Raw genomic sequence first — 17,837 nt, forward strand, 5'->3', positions numbered from 1 at the left:
TTTTTAGGGGCTGGGAGTACCAATAGAGCTGAAAAACACATGCACTCTAATAGAGTACTTGACTAAAAAGAAAACAGAGGTTCCCTAAAAATGAGCAGTGAAGAAGCAGCTAGCCAGTCAAGAGAGTGTGGAAGATGCCATATTCTACGGGAGTGACAAACACAAGATAGATAAGGAAATCCATCAAATAATAAGTAAGCAAATGAGTATGACAACAAAAGCCAACCAATGGTTAGCGATGGGCGGGCTCTAAGTCCCTGTAAATTCTTGGTAAACTCACAATGTGTCTTTTGCAACCAGACAGCTTGCGCTATCTCGCAGACTCATTCTAAAAAGGTGATACTTGTTGAAAAACAGAATACTAGGTTAGGCGACCAGGTGGTTCCTGTATGATAACCACATACCGTCTTTATCCCTGCACCAAAAATAGAATCAGACATTTAATAAGACTGCACTTTAGCCTGAATTATTAAGAGATGTTGACATTCAAGGTAATTCAGACTGATGCAAGTGGAATAATATTTTACAGTTGCCAAAGGAGGGTTTTGTATAATCATTTCTATGGCTAGACGAGCATGTAGGAGAAATATTTGCAGGCAGGGAAGCCTAAGTCCTTCACACTGGTCACCCAAAGGGGTTCTCAAAGCCTTTATGGCTTGTTCCTCGCCCACTACAATGATTCTCGTGTGAATTACTCCTTATGTTATGTTATTTAGGCTTTTAAAGCGCACTTATACCCAAGGGTGTCCTGACGCTTATGTTCTACTGCGCCTCTACAAAATGTTTGTGGCGTTGCCGTGAAATTACAGCTGCTGCAGAGAAACACACAGAAAAGCCTCAGTGATGCAACCTATCAGCTTGCACCACACCCTACATCTCTTTTTATTGAGTAATCACTACTGGAATCTCATGGCTGTCGTAAATAGTGTGACCAATAAAATAAAAAAATTTAAAAAGTAGCTCCTAAACATGTTAAAAGCACTAGACACTAATCACACACTTACTTTCAAAGGCCCAGTCTTTAAGGTATTTCTGTAGCAGTCCACCTGATATAAGGCACACAAAGCAGCAAACTGTAAATAACAGGTAATGTCTTCAACTAAATCACTACTCCTAATTATTAACCATAAACCTACATCCAGGGCCATCAGAATTATGCAGCAATAAAGGGGCAAACGATGTGACTAGACAGCACATGCACTGTATGATGGAGGGTGTCTTGCTAGCTTATTGTGTGGAGGCTTAGAGCGCACAGGTTGCTCATCATTAGTTGGCTTCACGGTCACCCTCATTTGGTTGCCTCATTAGTGAGTGTGTGTGGGCGTTCCTTCCTCTTCTTGTGTTTGCCCCCCACCCACTTGAGCACAAACACGTTGTGTCCTTCCACTGCTACCTTTTCATTCGCTACTTTTTACGTTTTTTTTAAGCACTCTAGGAGAGTCTGTGTTTTCCAGCTGTCTCCTGCATGGATTTCTCCCCCTTCGACGTGCTGGCTCCTGTTGCTCTTTCACTGCCCATGTGATTCTCCCCAGCCCTCCTCTGTCATGCCCTTGTGTGCTTACACCAGCAATGTTTTTTCACCCTTGTGCTCTTCCCTATCACCATGTTGCGCCCGCACGTCTGTTTGTCGCCTCACTTCCTCCCCGTTGGTCCCCCAGCCCTCTGATTCCAAACCTGGTCCGCCGATACTTTTCGTTACTTCTTTTTACTGATCTAACTTGGATCGCCAAACCTGAAAACAAAAAAACGCTTGCCATTTCGTATGTATTTTAGGCAGAATTTGTGTGGTCACGCTACGCAAAGCTCCGCAAAAACAGAAAAAATCTCTGCGAGCACGCAGAGTTCCGCGAACACACCGAATTGCTTGTTCCACCCGTTCGCAATGCTTTTTTCCTGTTCGCGAAAGCGGTTTGCGTGCTCGGGGGGAAATCTCTCACAAACACACGTTTTGGAAGCGTGAACAAGCAAAGAATTCTGCGAAGCTGCGGATCACTGCAATTTTGGCAATCCCGCGGAGCGCGAAATTACCCAAATTTCGCAAGCGGAACGGAATTTAGCGCCAAGGCCTAATACATACATGGTGCTCATGCCTTCATAATGACGTGGCTAGCTGCCTAAGCTTTTTTTTATTTTATAAAAGCCATGTGGCTCAGCATCAGGGACGTTGTATAGCATAGCTGAAACCACTGTCAAAACCAATAGATTCCACAGGCAAGATCTATTGATTTGACAATCCTTGTTTTGTTCAATAAATTCTGAACAGTTCGAGCCGGAAACAATTTCTTGTTCAAATCTACAATGCAGCAAATGGTTAATTGCGTGCAAGTTGGTAAATCCTTAATTATTCAGGGAACGCTCCAGGCATAGAATTGCAAAATTCCAGAGGCCTTGGCGATACTTTAACCTAAACCCTAATCGCTTATCAATGCTGTACTTTTTTGGTTTTTACTATTTGCAAATTTTGAGGGCGAACATTTTGTTGGAATCGAATTCGGTGCTTTGGAAGATGTATACCAGCATCACTATTCAGCACAGTTCTGCCCCACAGTCCATGCTTCCCTCCGGGTGCTGAAGAAAGGCAAGACATAACATGTATTACATGCACACCCAGGACAGACGTCAACAGTGACCTAGTAATGCTTCTCGCTTTTCATACTAGTATCATATAATTGGTGTCTGCCTTTTAGAAAGAGCACCGTGGCTGTCACAGAAAAAAGAATTGTGGAGGCAGAAGAATTATTTTCCCTGACAAAAGAAAACAACATTCAGGTCATATTATATAAAGGATCGGTCTATCCAAGGAGGAGCAGGGAGCGTGATCAGGTCAAGCGCAGAGAAGCACGCACCAGCTTACAATTAGAAATGGCTAAATGATAATCTTTTTACAAAGCTTGTAATAATACATTTGAAATGCAAAGCTACCACTGCCAGCCACCGTGTCACCTGAGAAAATCGTGGCAGGTATACAAAAGACCACGTTTTATGCCCTTGGGCTACAAAGTACCCTAAAGAAAGCCAACCCCTGAGCAGTTGTCCTACTGCTCCACTTCCCCAAAATACCTGGGGAGCAGACCTTCCTCTGGTCGGGTGCCCCTCAAATCCCCCATGTGAACGGGACTAAACTCTTCGCTGCATTGGCAACGTGACTTGTTGTCTTTGATTAAGTAAGGAAACCATGGTGTATCTGGACAGAGACTATTCAACTATATACACTAATGCCTAGAGAGCCAAGATAAAATCAGAGATAGAAGTCATAAGTCAGAGATTTATTGAGCGCACATATCACCCATGGGTTTCAGAGCGCTTGTGAAAAACTCCGATGGGAGGCAGAAGAGACGACTGACAAAAGGAGGAAGGCGATCAAAAAAGCAGTGTTTTCAGCCTCCTGCAGAACTGCTTATGATCCGTAAGCATGCGGAGCTGTAGTGGGAGTTCATTCAAAAAAGCAGTAACCAAATAAGAAAAGGAGCTTCCACCATTTCTAGCTGTACAAATCCTAAGAGGAGGGAGGAGGAATTTAGTTCCTGATCTCAGCGTCAAGTTAGGTTGGGTCCAGTTGAGTTTTTTAGCAAGGTAGCTTGGTCCGTTTCCATACACAAATCTGTCTACCAAACAAATAACCTTGAAGCGGATTGGTTTCCTGATAGGAAGACAGTGAACAGCTTTCAGACTAGGTGCAGACGGGGGCCGTGACGGAAGATTGAGCACCAGTCTGGCAGCAGTATTCTGCAAGACCTGAAGTCTGTTGTAAAGATCTTCATTAATGGAAGCCATCAGGGCATTTTCCAAAGTCAAGGCGACTACTGATGAGACCTTGGACAAGCGCTTTCCTTGGCTCTATTGAAATCCATTGGAAGATCCAGCGTAGGCAACACATTAGTCTATAGCAAGTACTCATTATATAGTTTACTTGGTCCTTCGTGGACAGCTGATTATCGATCTTTACTCCTAGGTTGCGCACCATAGGTTTGGACAATGGACAGGGGCCAAGATTTTGAGGCCACCAGTTGTTAAACCAAAATTCATGTGCCTTCCCAAAGAGGATGACCTCTGTCTTACTGGCATTGAGTTGGAGATGGTTAGTTTGGATCCAGAAGTTAATATAAATCTGAGTTTAGCGTCAGTTGGATATGGACCAAGAGGGAATCAGTAACTGGGTATCATTGGCGTATGACACTGCATCGAACACATAGAATCGGATCACTTTGGCAAAGGGTGCAACCTAGATATTGAAGAGGATGGGACTTAAAATGGATCCCTGCGGGACTCCTTTGTCTACCAACTGACTACAGGAGACCCGGGAGCACAGTTGTACTGTGGAGGTTCGATCCATTAGAAAAAGTTCCACCCAACACACTTCTTTGGACATTTAATGGCCCATGATATGTTTTTTAAAAACACAATTATCCTCTCAGTTTATTTTTTAATGTGCCTTCTGTTACTTTTTTTCCCCCCAACTTTGACATGTTAAAGTTAACGCTTGGCAGCCGCCATCTTTCTCCCTCCTTTCTATTCGCTGATGCAATTCAAACGGGGAATAGGTTATTTTGCAACTTCATGTGAAGCCATGTGAAGTAACATTGTATTCTCTTTCACCAGAAAGTGTGTCAGCATAGCAGAAGGGGAGCAGCATGGCAGCTGTCAAATTAGAGGATTATCCTAAAAAGTGTTTTTTGTTTTTAAACTGTAAATTGACAGAAGAGTCGGGTTTCTACATGTAGTAGTCTGTATAATAAGTGGGGTGCCTGTTCTAGAGCAACTGGCCAACTTTGTGTTGGCATAACCGGCAGCCAAAACTTATGAACGACGACACATAGGCAGGCCTTGGCGGTTGGCACTCTTGATCTACTGAATCCAGTCTCCAGCTTTGGAACTAAGTCAGAAGGTGTTGTTCTGCTTGAAACCGGTTTACCAGAGGGCCATGTTTTGTTCACACGCCCTAGCAGTAATAAAGCACGCATTACAATAAAAATACAATTGCAATTTATTTTACATGCATAAAAATCTATTTTAGCATCTAAGCTTTAAAACTATGGAGTATAATATTTCTGCTTCAACATCTTACCTGCAGACCAGTTCGCAATTGCACTTGTAAGAGGACACTAAATCCTAAGTGCAGATAGCTTCATAGCTCAGGTAAATTTTTTTGAACTTAAAAATACATGTTTCTCTTGTTTGCAAGGAACAACGCCCAGAGGGAGTCACAGCCTTGTTCCCTAAACACTGGAATTCTCCAGCCATGCTTCTAAGCACTATTCCTTTCAATCTGAGCCTATGTATCTTTAAAATAGTGCTTCTCTGCACTCACGCGACACTTCGAAAGGGGCAGAGAAAGACCTATCTGGGTAAAGACAAAGCCTGTCCTAGGGCCCATGTTTGAGTCTAGAGAAGCGTGTTGGATCAGTCTCTCCGCAGACTGAAGAGTAAGTCACGATCGGACAGGATATCAGTAGTAGCTTTAGGGGTTCCCAGCATGGCTTGAGGCAAAACAGCGAACGGAGAACACTAGGATCTTTTCATACATGAAACGGTTCGAAGAAGAAGCTGCGCTGCCACGTGCAAAGTTTGAATCAGTTGTTGTGTTTAAGGTTCCATCATCCCTCGATCGGACTATTGTGTTTGTTCCACACTGAAGGCAGTTGCTCTGAGTCAGTAGGTTCCATGAATCTTTCAGTTGTTTAGTGAGTGTAGGGAGCGGAGAAAAAAAACAAGAAAGTCTTCAAAGAAGTGTGGCAAACATTAGAGGCCATCTAGAAAGTCCAGAGATTGCCAGAGCCCATACTCATGAGGCACTACAGTCACTGGCCTCTGGTAGACCATAGACAGGAAATATCTTAAAATCGTCCTTATGACGGCAACACGGGAACGGCACCACTACAATTTAAGGCTCATAGAGATATCTAGACATGAGCTGGTATAATGTGGTCTTAGTTTATTCGGTTTTCCATTCAATTTTCAGCTGTGATGTTGTGCAAATAATCTCGCATTGGCCAAGCTGTCTGTAACTACCTGAAGTTGGTATGTGTGTCTCAGACTTGGAGTTGGGGTTCAGATAGTGCACATCTGCTTCTGAAGGTGAGACAAAGGCTAGCCTCAAAGATGACTCGCCGTGACAGAAAGCCTGGAGTGTTAATACTCGAGGGATGAAAAGCAAGTCTTATGAAGTTCCACAAGTGCAGCAGAGTTTTCCTTCTTGATGTTCAAAAGCTAGGTTTTGAATTTGACTTTCTAAAATGGTGTAAGCTGTGAAATCAAGGAAAGGGGATGATGACATCTGCCCAATAAAAATCCACTGGTGATCCCTAGAATAAACAGATGCTCAATGCTTAATCTACCTCGACGGAGACGAGGCTCAGAAAAGGCAAGGACGATGTTAGATCTGGGCGCACTTTAATGGATGGAGATTCAGACCTGCCAACAGCTCAAAAATATCTACCATGTGAGGAGGATGCGAGCCTTGGAGGGGGTGAGGGTTTCTGATGAGCAATGCCAAAAAAAGCCATCGGCCCACCTTTCCCTAAAACCTTCTGAGCCTTCCAATGATGCCCTGGGAGGAATGAAATACTCCTAATGGGCAATGGCTGAGCAGAACCCTTCTCATCGCAAGATTTGTAAACCCTTGAAAGACCATTCTTAGAAGAGGTTTCCAGCTCCCTTTGTTTCACACTATGTGATAATTGCTTGCCCCGGGTGATTGTATGATGGAAGCCTAAATACTGTAACACGCAGGGGCATGGTATGAGTTGGCAGGTCTGGAGATGTTGAGTGGGCTTTTTGGTTTTCTTTTTCCAACTAGATTAATGCAAATATGTGTTTCCTCCTATGTGTTTCCTCCTTTCTGTTTCATGTGGGTGAACACACAAAGCCAGGACAGCCTTAACCATCATCAAAGCTGTCCACAAAACAGACATCAGTAAAGGTAGCAACCTTTATGAAACATTTGAGCAGATCATATAACTGACTACCTATCAACAATCAGGAGGTTCAAGCAATAAACTAAGTGGGGTCGCGAAGCACACCTTTCCCGATCAGCCAAGCACACCTGCTATGACGTCCTGGTCATCTCTCAGCGTATCAGGTAACTATCTGCTCTTCATCCTTTATTTCACTCGAAAAGTCAAGATTTCAAAACTTGCACATTCTGAAAATTTCACCATCTTGCCATTTTCAGTGCTACTCGCTTACTCGAAAAATTATCCTTTCTGATTTCTGTTTCTCCTCCAGAGGAGAGAGGTTTTCAGACTGGACAATGGGAACAATTTGTTTGTGGTTCTCCACGGTTTTAACTCGTGGCTGCTTGATATCAGTTCTCAAAGTGGCGGTGAGGTTAACAGGTGTGTTGGAGAAGAGGGGGTTAAAACATCCTAATACATGACTCCCCTTTAGTTTACTTTATACTAATACTATAGATTTATTTGCCCTTCAGATCTCACCTTGAAACGGCTCATCGTCAACCACAAAGGCCCTTGCTTTAGTAATGTAGCAAAAATAATTCGATTATATGAAGCTTTCACGTCTTCCGTTACCTGGATATCTATATTCAACAAAGCATATACTCTAATCAAGTGTTTGAACGGTCGCACACGAGCTTGTAATTAGGTTGGCATTTTCCAGCCACCGTGACCCGACCTTTTTTCTTTTCCTAATTTTCTAACAACTTCTATATTTTTTAGCTTTTCCATCTTGAGTTTTGGTCTCAATATTGCTCCTCGAGTGACTTTCATTCAACCTCTGTTTATACGTATGTATGACAAAACACTCGTTGCATTTTAAGTAGAACAGCTTGTTCATTATTGCTTTTCTGGTTTGTTTTATTACACTGCACGGCCCTCGGGCACTCTCGAGCGAGACCGCACTTTGTGTGATATATCCGTACAATAAAAAATAAGTTCAATACCCCTTTCAAACAAAAATAACTTAACAACGCCCAAGTGCCTCAGTTACTTAAATGGTAATTGACCCTGCACACAGAATATATAATTTAAAACCTGCACTACATAAGAGGGTGAATTATAATTTTAACGTCGATGTACTACACCCCACAAATGGGTACATTAAACGGTAGAAGCGATGAATCATACCCCTATAAAGGATTCATTCTTCTTCTTGCAAGGACAAACTACCTTATACTCCTTGTACGCACTGTTTGGATTAACTATACAACTCGAAAGGTTGAAAAACTCCTCCAAAGGATAAAGAACCCTCCTCCAAATGATAAAGAACCCTCCTCCAAAGGATAAAGAAAATGTAAATGTGGGTGTACTTTTAAAGCGCACTGTGACTCCAAGGAGTATCCTGGCGCTGAAGACAGCTGGGGAACCATGTGAGATGGTCCCTTTCTGGGTATCTCCAAGGTGAAACCAGGCATCCCCGGTGTCTGTGGGGGGCCGTTGTAGAGATGAGGCAAGCCTAATGCCCAGAGTTGCCGAGTGTGTTCCCTGGTTAGAGTAGGCACCGAGGCGAGAATTATCGAGTCAGTTTGACCTTGGTCCACGACCCTGCCGCGTCCGGGATTGAACCCTGGTACCGGGCCGTTCTCTACTTACGGGTCTGCCGCCTCTAACCAGTGAGCCACACCACTCCACTCCTCCAAAGGATAAAGAACACTCTTCCAATGGATAAACTACACTCTTCCAATAGATAAACTACACTCTTCCAATAGATAAACTACACTCTTCCAATAGATAAAGTGCGCTCCTCCAATGGATAAAGTGCGCTCCTCCAATGGATAAAGTGCGCTCCTCCAATGGATAAAGTGCGCTCCTCCAATGGATAAACTGCGCTTCTCAAAAGGATAAACTCCGCTCCTCCAAAAGGATAAACTACGCTCCTCAAAAGGATAAACTACGCTCCTCAAAAGGATAAACAACGTTCCTCAAAAGGATAAACTACGCTCCTCAAAAGGATAAACTACGCTCCTCAAAAGGATAAACTACACTCCCCAAAAGGATAAATTACACACTTTGAAATGATAAACCACACACTTTGAAAGGATAAACTGCACTCTTCAAAAGGATGGCATAGACTGCTCGTGAGGATGCAATTCACTCATCCTAAGGGAGACCGAACACTCCTCTACCGGTTACCCACCCTGTTTTTACATGTGAACTACACTTTTCGCATGCTTGAAAAACACTGCTGAAATTGATGAATTGTACACCTACGGAAGAAACATACATACTACCCTTTTGTTTTGTTGCATTCCTCGTATCCATTAATGTCAACTACTTGTCGTATGGTCGAAATACACAACAGAAAGTGATGAAATCCACCCATCATATGCAGTAGTAGGTACACTGCTCCAATAGATGAAATTCCCTTGCACTCTTTCCATGCGTGAATGGATGGACGCCACCCCTGTTTCATTCACAGATGAGGCCTACCCGCAGAAACACCAACACAGCACAGTGCTCGTAAAGTGCTTCTTGTTAGCACGACAAAGTGCCGCCTCCATGCGCTGGCATTTCCACGAGGCGGATCACAAGAGGGTAGACAATGTGGTGGAAATAATCAGATGCTGCGCAGGAGCCGACGTCAGACGGCATGCAGAGAGGATTCTGGGTAGGCAGACAAGGGGTCCCATTGTTGGACAGAAGAATGAACAAAAGGCCACTGCCCGTGCCCGGATGGCGCAGGTGAGGTCACACCGGGGGCGACAGTTAGCCAGCCAGCAGGGCTATAAATGAACCTTTTGTCAGCCTCTGTACACCGCGGGATCGCGTCTCCGGATTTTCCTGTCATAAAACAGAATGTACTGATTAATCATTCTGTTCCAAAATGAAAAACAAAAAGCCCTTGTGGGAAGTAATTGCAGCCTGCTGCCTGTTCGTCAGCAGTCGGAGATTGAATCTCTTGCGGTGATCGCCCTTGCTGTTCACATAAAGTCCACTTTAACATATTTTTATGAAAAAAACTGATTATCTGTTAGACGGGCGCAGTATCACCGGGTGTTCGAGCCGTTAATCATCTGCTATAAAAGAAGAACTGAAGGCACACTGACCTGAAATTGTTCCAAGGCAGACATCCCACAATCAGAGCTGCACATTCAGTGATGGAATGGATAATGTGCTACCCCAGACGTGGGTCCTGTGCTCTCCATGCCACTGGATTCAAGCTAACCTGGCTGATGAGGGATGTTCTCCCGAAACCGATCCCAGGATGCTTGTTTCTGGTCCAGGGAGGACCTGGCCTGGCAGTTCGGGCTGACGGTACCATTGGGGAGCAGGGCCAAGACTGATTTGAATATGGCTGGGTCTGAACTGGATGGCAAGGTGAAACAATGGATTTAGTCCCAGATCTCTGTACTGGGGTGAATGAATGACACTGTTCTGCATTCCACCCATCAATTGTTCTTTTTGACATGACCCTAAACTCATTTTCACATAGAAAAGATATATGCTTGCACACAAAAGGAAGCTGTACCAGGCGACAATGACAATACCAAGGTGTCCCCTCTGGACCCAATCCTGAGGAATGTAGAGCAGGACATGCCCACTGACCGTTCGGCCTCATTCCTAAACGAGAAATGATGCCCTTTTGGTGCAGCTGCGATGGTGATTCCCTTCTTCATTACTCTACAGCAGCACTCTTCTTCATGAAGAACCACTGCTTAATCGCCATCAGCTCTGCCCAATGGGCCCTGAGCTGCCTCATCACCATCATGTCTTTTCAATAGGCATTGAGCTGCTAAGTAACCATCATATCTACACAATGGGCATTGACCACTTGATCTCCATCACCTCTATCCAAAGGGCACTGAGATCCCCAATCACCATCATGTCAGCCCAATGGCTATTAATCGGCCTAATCACCACCTCATCTATCCAATAGCCACTGATCTGCCTAATCACCACTGCATCTACCCAAGAGGCATTGAGCTGCCTAGTCACTATTATCCCTGCCCAATAGGCATTGATCTACCTAACCATCACTGCGTTTCTCCAATAGCTATTGAGCAGACAGACTAACCCTGGATCCTGACAGCCTCTGTTTATCCAGTCTGAAACCTCCAAAACATCAATACCCAATAAACAATAGGAGGCTCAGTCCTGCATCCCATCATCTAAACTACCAATGTAGCCAAATTGCCCTCGCCGTGAGCACAGTTTCCTATTCATGCAATTCCCCATAACACTAATAGGTGAATCAAAATATCCATAGCCCAAACACCGCCTTGCCATCGGCAATTGAATTTCGAACCACAACTTCAAATATAACCTTTCAAAATCAAATCTCTTACTAGCCAATAACAAAGTTCAATATTTCAATCCAAATTAGACTTCCTGACTGATCTGTCATTGACTCGGCGCTAGCCCGACTCCACCCCCATTGGTTTCACCCACACCACCCAAGATGTACGTTTCAACACCAACTACTTCTGGGTTAGTGGATCTACCAAGTCGTACAATTCAGTTTAGTTTTCAGAGTTGCCAATAAGGAAAATTCTCCATGGAAATATATTTTATTTAAAATCCCCTCCTCCATAATCACTGTGGAGATCCATATAAGAACGAGACCCTGGAAAAGGAAAAATACCCAGAGGTGACGCAAACGCACGTGGACCAGAAACAACCACAATGAAACACGAAATCTGTTAGACAAGAATACACAGGGCAAACCTGGCACTGAGGAAAAACAAGCACTGGCAAACCAATAGGTCTCGTTAATCTTGCTGTACAGCATCAGTAAGGTGATGTGCAGCATGACCAACAGGCTATGACACAGCAGCACCATTTTCTATTACACGTGTATGCCTACAAAATGACTTGGGTAACTTAAAAATAAAATAAAGAAATTGTAGCAGCGCGAAAGCGCTTTGAAGGTAAACAGGCGAGCATCAATTTGCTGCCTGGTTCTCCGCAACAAAAATAATAAATGAATAAAAAAACAAAAAAGACGGAGCAGGGGGTGGGGAACAGCCACTTGAAGCAGGAGGGTAAAAGTAGCAACCAAGGGAAAAGCAAACAAGCGAGAATGTCACATGGGTGGGGAGAAAAGCAGGCAAGGGCGAGTGCAATGATGAGGGCGTGGGAGAGAAGCACACAGGCGAGTGAGAGCAATACGCAGCTTTGTGATAAGGATGGAATGACACAGGGACAGCATGGACACGGAGAACGTGCCACTGAGAAAAGATGTTACTAGAATGGTTCGGATGGAGAGGGAATGACAAGGTCTGCCACTTCAATGGGGAGAACCTAGGATGGAGATAAACTAAGTTGGAAAACCTGGTGGAACATGAAACCAGCATACACGTTATGTTGAAGATCTGCCACACTGAAACATGACAAAAGCCCACATAAAAGTTTTACAATATGCTAGGTGTGGCTAAGCTAGAGAAAAAAGTCAGGTTGACACCAGACAGACAATTGAACCCGGAAAAGAGACAACTGTGTCTAGAGGAAATGCAGACATAACAGGCAATCAACACTTAGCAGGTGCACCATCAGAGGCACGAGTACGGGGTGACACCTGGAAAGTGAATCATTGGGCAGAGAGACACATGAATAGGAACAAACCATAAATATGAACAACCAACTTAATTTTATGACAGATCTATTTACATTAAAGGGATGAGAAATGAGCGGACCGGACCATTCCTGGATAAATATTTCCGGATTGAACATTCTACACCTCTTGTGGGTTTAATTTGTGGTCGTAGATTGTGGTTTTAAAAAACTCATGTTTGAGATGCTCCTGCTGTGAAGGTGAAGTAAGTTGTGGAAAGGTAAATGAAATATTCTGTCATATATTTAAACAGAATAATAAAAGTGAGTAGTAGGGGCAACAAAAAAAGCCGGGCCAGGGGAAGAGTGACTCTAGGACAAAGAGACATTGAAACTGGGCGACTGTCAAACAAAAGGACGCTGGATTGAGGGAACTCGAGAACAGGGTTCAGGGAGAAAGATGAGAAAAGGTACTCACGAGGCTAATAGAACAGTGGAACACAGGGATAGAGAGATAACACTACGGGATCCAATGCACTGATGAACAAAAGCATATTTATACTAGGATTGGGAGGTCACAAACACTCCAAGCAAAGACTCTGCCGCACATTTCTGAAGGGCTACAGGAACCATGCAAGCAGTATCAGCACCACAGAGACCACAAACATGACTTTCCGAGGTCATAAAGTTGGAAAACCCAAGACAACTCCTCCCACATGAAACATATCACAGTTAAAGCATTCAAAACTAAACAAGACCCCCCCTCTCCCCCCCACACACACACGACGTAGGTGGGAGGTCACAACAACGGTTATGCACCACACCATACAAACAACATAACCTAGTTGTATTCATGCAAGGTGGAAGGTCAGGTAACTCCCCAATCTACAACCCCCTCCCCACAGAGCCCTACCAAACCTGCTACGAGAACCAATAATACAAAGTGTTGGCGAAAATGAGTTATGTAATATATATACACAAGACTAGACTAGATTTAATAGACGGAAGGTGGAGGAGCACAGTCTGAAGTCAAACCTCACTCTCTCCACACATATCGAAGACCATGGAAAGCTGCTCTCTTTTAGAGCAAAGTCCAGGTGAATGTTTAAACATCTCTCAAACCATCCCTTAGACTGCTAATCGATGGCCTATGCTCCAGATAATCAAATGAGGAACTCTGGAACTACCTCATTATCAACCCTACTCCAGCAAATCCACATATATGTTCATTTTCTTTGTGAGCACTTTGTTTTGACCACAATATCATTAATCTTGCGCCCGCCCTGGGAGCAGCACATTAGTGAAAGACGTTCTGGCTATTCGAAACAGTCAGACCAATTCTAAGTTTGCAGGCGGCACCTGGCCTGAACTTCAAGGGGTGGGTTAGAGATACCCTTGGCGCCAGGCACTGCCTCAGCCTGCATGGGGATGTCTGGGGGTTCTATGGGACGCAATGTTTGCTTTCAAGGGGTGCCCTCAGAGAGGGGAGCCGGGAGGGTGTGGGAGGGAACACCAGCTGTGTGACTGTGGCTCCAGAATGCCTCTCAGCACCTGCATCTAGAATATATCGCAGATGCCTTGTCGAAGTGCTCCCTTATTTCCATGGGCCACACTTCTAAGCAAATGAGACAATGGCACCCAGGATTGAGCTGGTGCACCAGGTGTATTACAGAAGGTCTCTGCAAACATCTACAGCCCCTTCTTTAATACCAACGCGCCCTAGAAGCGCAGGGAGTGCACACCCTTGTGTGTCCCGTATCCCAAGGCCCACTGTGTGCAATATGACTCAGAGACCTTAAATGGCCTTCAGCTTTAACCTGTTTTTTTTCCATTTGTATCCTTGTTTAGGTATACACAGTAAACTAAGCGTTGCGCACCAGCCTTCCTCACGGAAACACATCAGGCTAGTACCAATACTACCCACACATTTCAGTTATGAATTATCACAATCAATAACAGAATAGAAAGGATACCGTTATGAAATCTCAATATATAAAATACGATTGGAAAGAGTTCAACTAAACTAGCAGCAAGAAACAGATAACTAAGTAACATAGCGAGCTGAATATGGTACATGTTTCACATGTACTTGAGGGATATTTGGGTGGTGGTGCCATCTGTTTACCTGTGTTGTATCCTCCATGAGGCCTCTGATCTTCTCCACTACATCATTACGCCTGTGCTGACGTAGCGCACTGATCAGCTTGGCAAGGCTGACCTCTGGGCCTCGAATGGTCCAGTGCTGTAAGGCTGCGTACGCCCGCTCGTGATCCGCGGAGTACCCGTTGGAGAAGGCCGCCATCTCGCGCTCGCTGGCGTTGCACAAGAACTGGTAGATGTCTTGCCACTGGCTCCCGACCTGAGCTGCCACCAGTTTCAGAATGTCAACGCCTGCGAAAGAAATGGGGAAATTGTGGATGAAATCCTGCTGTGTAATGCCCATTCAAGAAAGTTAATGGAGCATTTTACTGCAAGTGAGATAGTTGAACGGGGTTTTCATAGATGCCAACTTTCCCAGGTCCATGCATGACGTGCCACTCCAGTCCAGGTTTTTAAAAAAAAATTAGGGGCTTGCAGTATTTCTATTTATACAACGATTACTACCCCTGACGAGGCATAGTCCTGTTTTATAATGGAATAAACAAGATTACAAGTCCCAGAATTCAAAGAAGAAACCTGGCCTGCAGAAGCACATCTCGCGTGGACCTGTGGCAGGGCTGATTGGTGTGTTCGCAGGTCCATGTGTGAGTAGCTCATCCAGTCCTGGTTTCTATTTTGCATTCTGTTACTTGTAGCTATGTTTACGATATTATATAGTCAGGGCTACACGCCCCAGGATGAAAAGCATACGCTTGACGGGCTGCACGTGCATGGGCCTCGAGACGTGAGCGCTCTGTAAACCACCCTAAAAAGGCTATAAACAATGTACCTAACTTTAAACATCACTCCATGATTGCTAAACCGACGGTAAATACACAATTAACTGCCTTACACCATCCTGCAATGATCTTCATTAAATCATAAATCAGAAAAAACAGAAGGTTGATGACGTGGAGCTGTACACGGTTAGAGCGGGTGAGAATAAAAGTGCATGTGAACCAGCGCTTTGCTGATACCATTGTGTTGGGTAACAATAAACATCTGTTATCAGCGACAAGATTCCTTCCTGGGTGAACGCAAACTCACGTTTATTTTATCTCCAATGCAGGGTTTAAGGGCATGAGGTAATTCAGATCAGACAGTAAGACACAAGTTGAAAATTTCGAAAATGTTATATTTATATGCATTTCAACAATTACAAGTTGTGCTATTTGAGAAAAACCAAGATGCTTACATGTAACTACACTTCTCCTGTGTTGGTATCTTTCATAGATTCATATGCTCTCATGTGACCACATTCTGTGAACCTGAACAGGCTGCCATTTTCTCGTGCCTCTTATCAAAGATGTGACCATTAAAAAACTCAAATACAGCATATCAGATCCGATGTAAAATGCCTTCAGTTCATAGGGACAGATGCTTTTTAAAGATGTTCACATCAACAGTTCCAAAGTTTTGTCGAAAATCGAAAGACACCCTTTCCAAGTTTAACCCCTTCACTGCGGGGCTAATTTCCCCGCGGTGGGGGGGTGAGGGGGGCCGTGCACGGCACCGCTGTGCTCATGACGAGCCCAGGCTAGTCATGCAGCACGGTGCTCGTGTGCTCATGACGAGTCTGGTCTCGTCATGAACCCGCCCGCGCAATGGAACGCTCAGCACAGCGGGGAAATTAGCCCCGCGTGTGAGCGTTTCACGGCTCATGACGAGCCCAGGCTCGTCATGAGCACACGAGCACCGTGCTGCATGACGAGCCTGGGCTCGTCATGAGCACTGAAGGGGTGAATATATAGATTCCCATGTTTATGGCCGATGGGCCAGTATCTAAGTTACAGGTGGGGGCCGCTTCTTTGACCAGCCGTAATGGTCGATTTGGCTGTATCTGTGCTGGATACCACAAGCGGTCCAGTGGGGGACAGGTATGCAGGCTCTGCAGCTATAAACGGGAGTCACTGGCACATCTTTTCTGTTGCCCTGCTCCGCGGTTGCCCCGCAGTCTTTATCTTAGGCCATTACTTAGACATTCTGGGGCAAGCTCTGCAAAGGATGGGATTTTTCACCTCTACACCCTGTCCAGAGTTATGCATATGGCTGCCTTTGGGAAGTTTATCTTTAAAGCACGGGCAATGCTGATGACTGCTACTGGCCAGATCACAGAACCTTCAGCCGGCCCATGAACCTTTCTCCGGCTTCTTTGTATTTTTGGATTAACTATAGAACTTGGCTTTTGAAATTTCCTTGATTTTTGTAACGTGATGACTGTTGTATTTCTGGTTTTAAGTAATGGTTTTTAGTAACCAACAAGAAATATTCATTCATTCATTCATTCATTCATTCAGTGGGGGACCTGAGCGGCCTTTCCGTAGGCAGATGTGCCTTTGTTATCTCCCTTTTACCAAGGATTGTCATCCCAGTCGATCACTGGGCCGGCACATTAATGTATGCAGACTGAGCAGGGGCAGGGGGCCTGAGCAGAAGTGGCCTCACTTAAATTCAGGTGTAGTTCACCATTGAGACACAAAGAGTCCTGGGAACATTTGCATTTTTTTTTTTAAACCTTAGTGAAGTTAAGACATCATGCCACTGTTCGAGAAACCCCTTTCTTTTTATAATACTTAAAACACTGAAGGAGTGTTTTGTGAAAAGGTGCAATCCTCAAATATGGACCACTTTTTTTAGGGTGCCCTGGCCTATTTTTGACCCCAATCCAACCCTGCTCCCACTCTTCTTTCCTTAACATTCTCTCCTCGCATTCTGCTCTCCTTCACTGCCCCCCTTCCACTCACAGGACAAACAGAGCTGGCGACGGAAGATGCTAGATGAGGGCCACCGGAATTATGCAGCAGGGAAGGACCCAATTATGCAGGGTTGACTAAATTACGCGGAAGAAAAGGCAAATTATGCGACATAATGTGGGACATTAAGCGATAGTGTTACTTCTTAATTTGTACACGTTAATATGACCTGAGAAAAGGTTTCACAGTAGCAAGCAAGAACATCGTTACCAGTCAACATCTGCAAAGGGCCAGGGCAGACTTTAGGACGATTCGACTGGTGTGGCCGCACTGGGCACTGACCTGGAAAGGAGGTTGGGCCACTGACCTCAGGAAGCACGCTGTGAGTAGCAATAACTTATGATTTAATGTACCTGCTGCAGAGTTCTTCCTGGTTCCAACTTTCAGGCAGCAATAAAAATGTCAAGATAACTTGTGAGTAATGTTCCTGCTAGAAAAAGAGATTGAAGTTGGCATTGTGTCAGCACAATAAATAACTGGTATTTAACTAACACTTAAGGTG

At 44.5% G+C, this 17,837-nt stretch overlaps 1 protein-coding gene across 1 annotated transcript in view; it reads right to left on the minus strand.

Annotated features, from left to right (window-relative positions):
- Positions 1 to 17,837, minus strand: part of TNFRSF21 (TNF receptor superfamily member 21) — a 193,856-nt gene that overhangs the window by 65,570 nt on the left and 110,449 nt on the right. The window contains exon 4 of the mRNA XM_086926249.1: positions 14,569 to 14,834. Within this exon, the coding sequence (XP_086782375.1) occupies positions 14,569 to 14,834 (266 nt within the window). The remainder of the gene's footprint in view (positions 1 to 14,568; positions 14,835 to 17,837) is intronic.

Source organism: Lissotriton vulgaris, chromosome 6 (assembly GCF_964263255.1).
Source record: "Lissotriton vulgaris chromosome 6, aLisVul1.2, whole genome shotgun sequence".
Lineage (NCBI taxonomy): Eukaryota > Metazoa > Chordata > Amphibia > Caudata > Salamandridae > Lissotriton > Lissotriton vulgaris.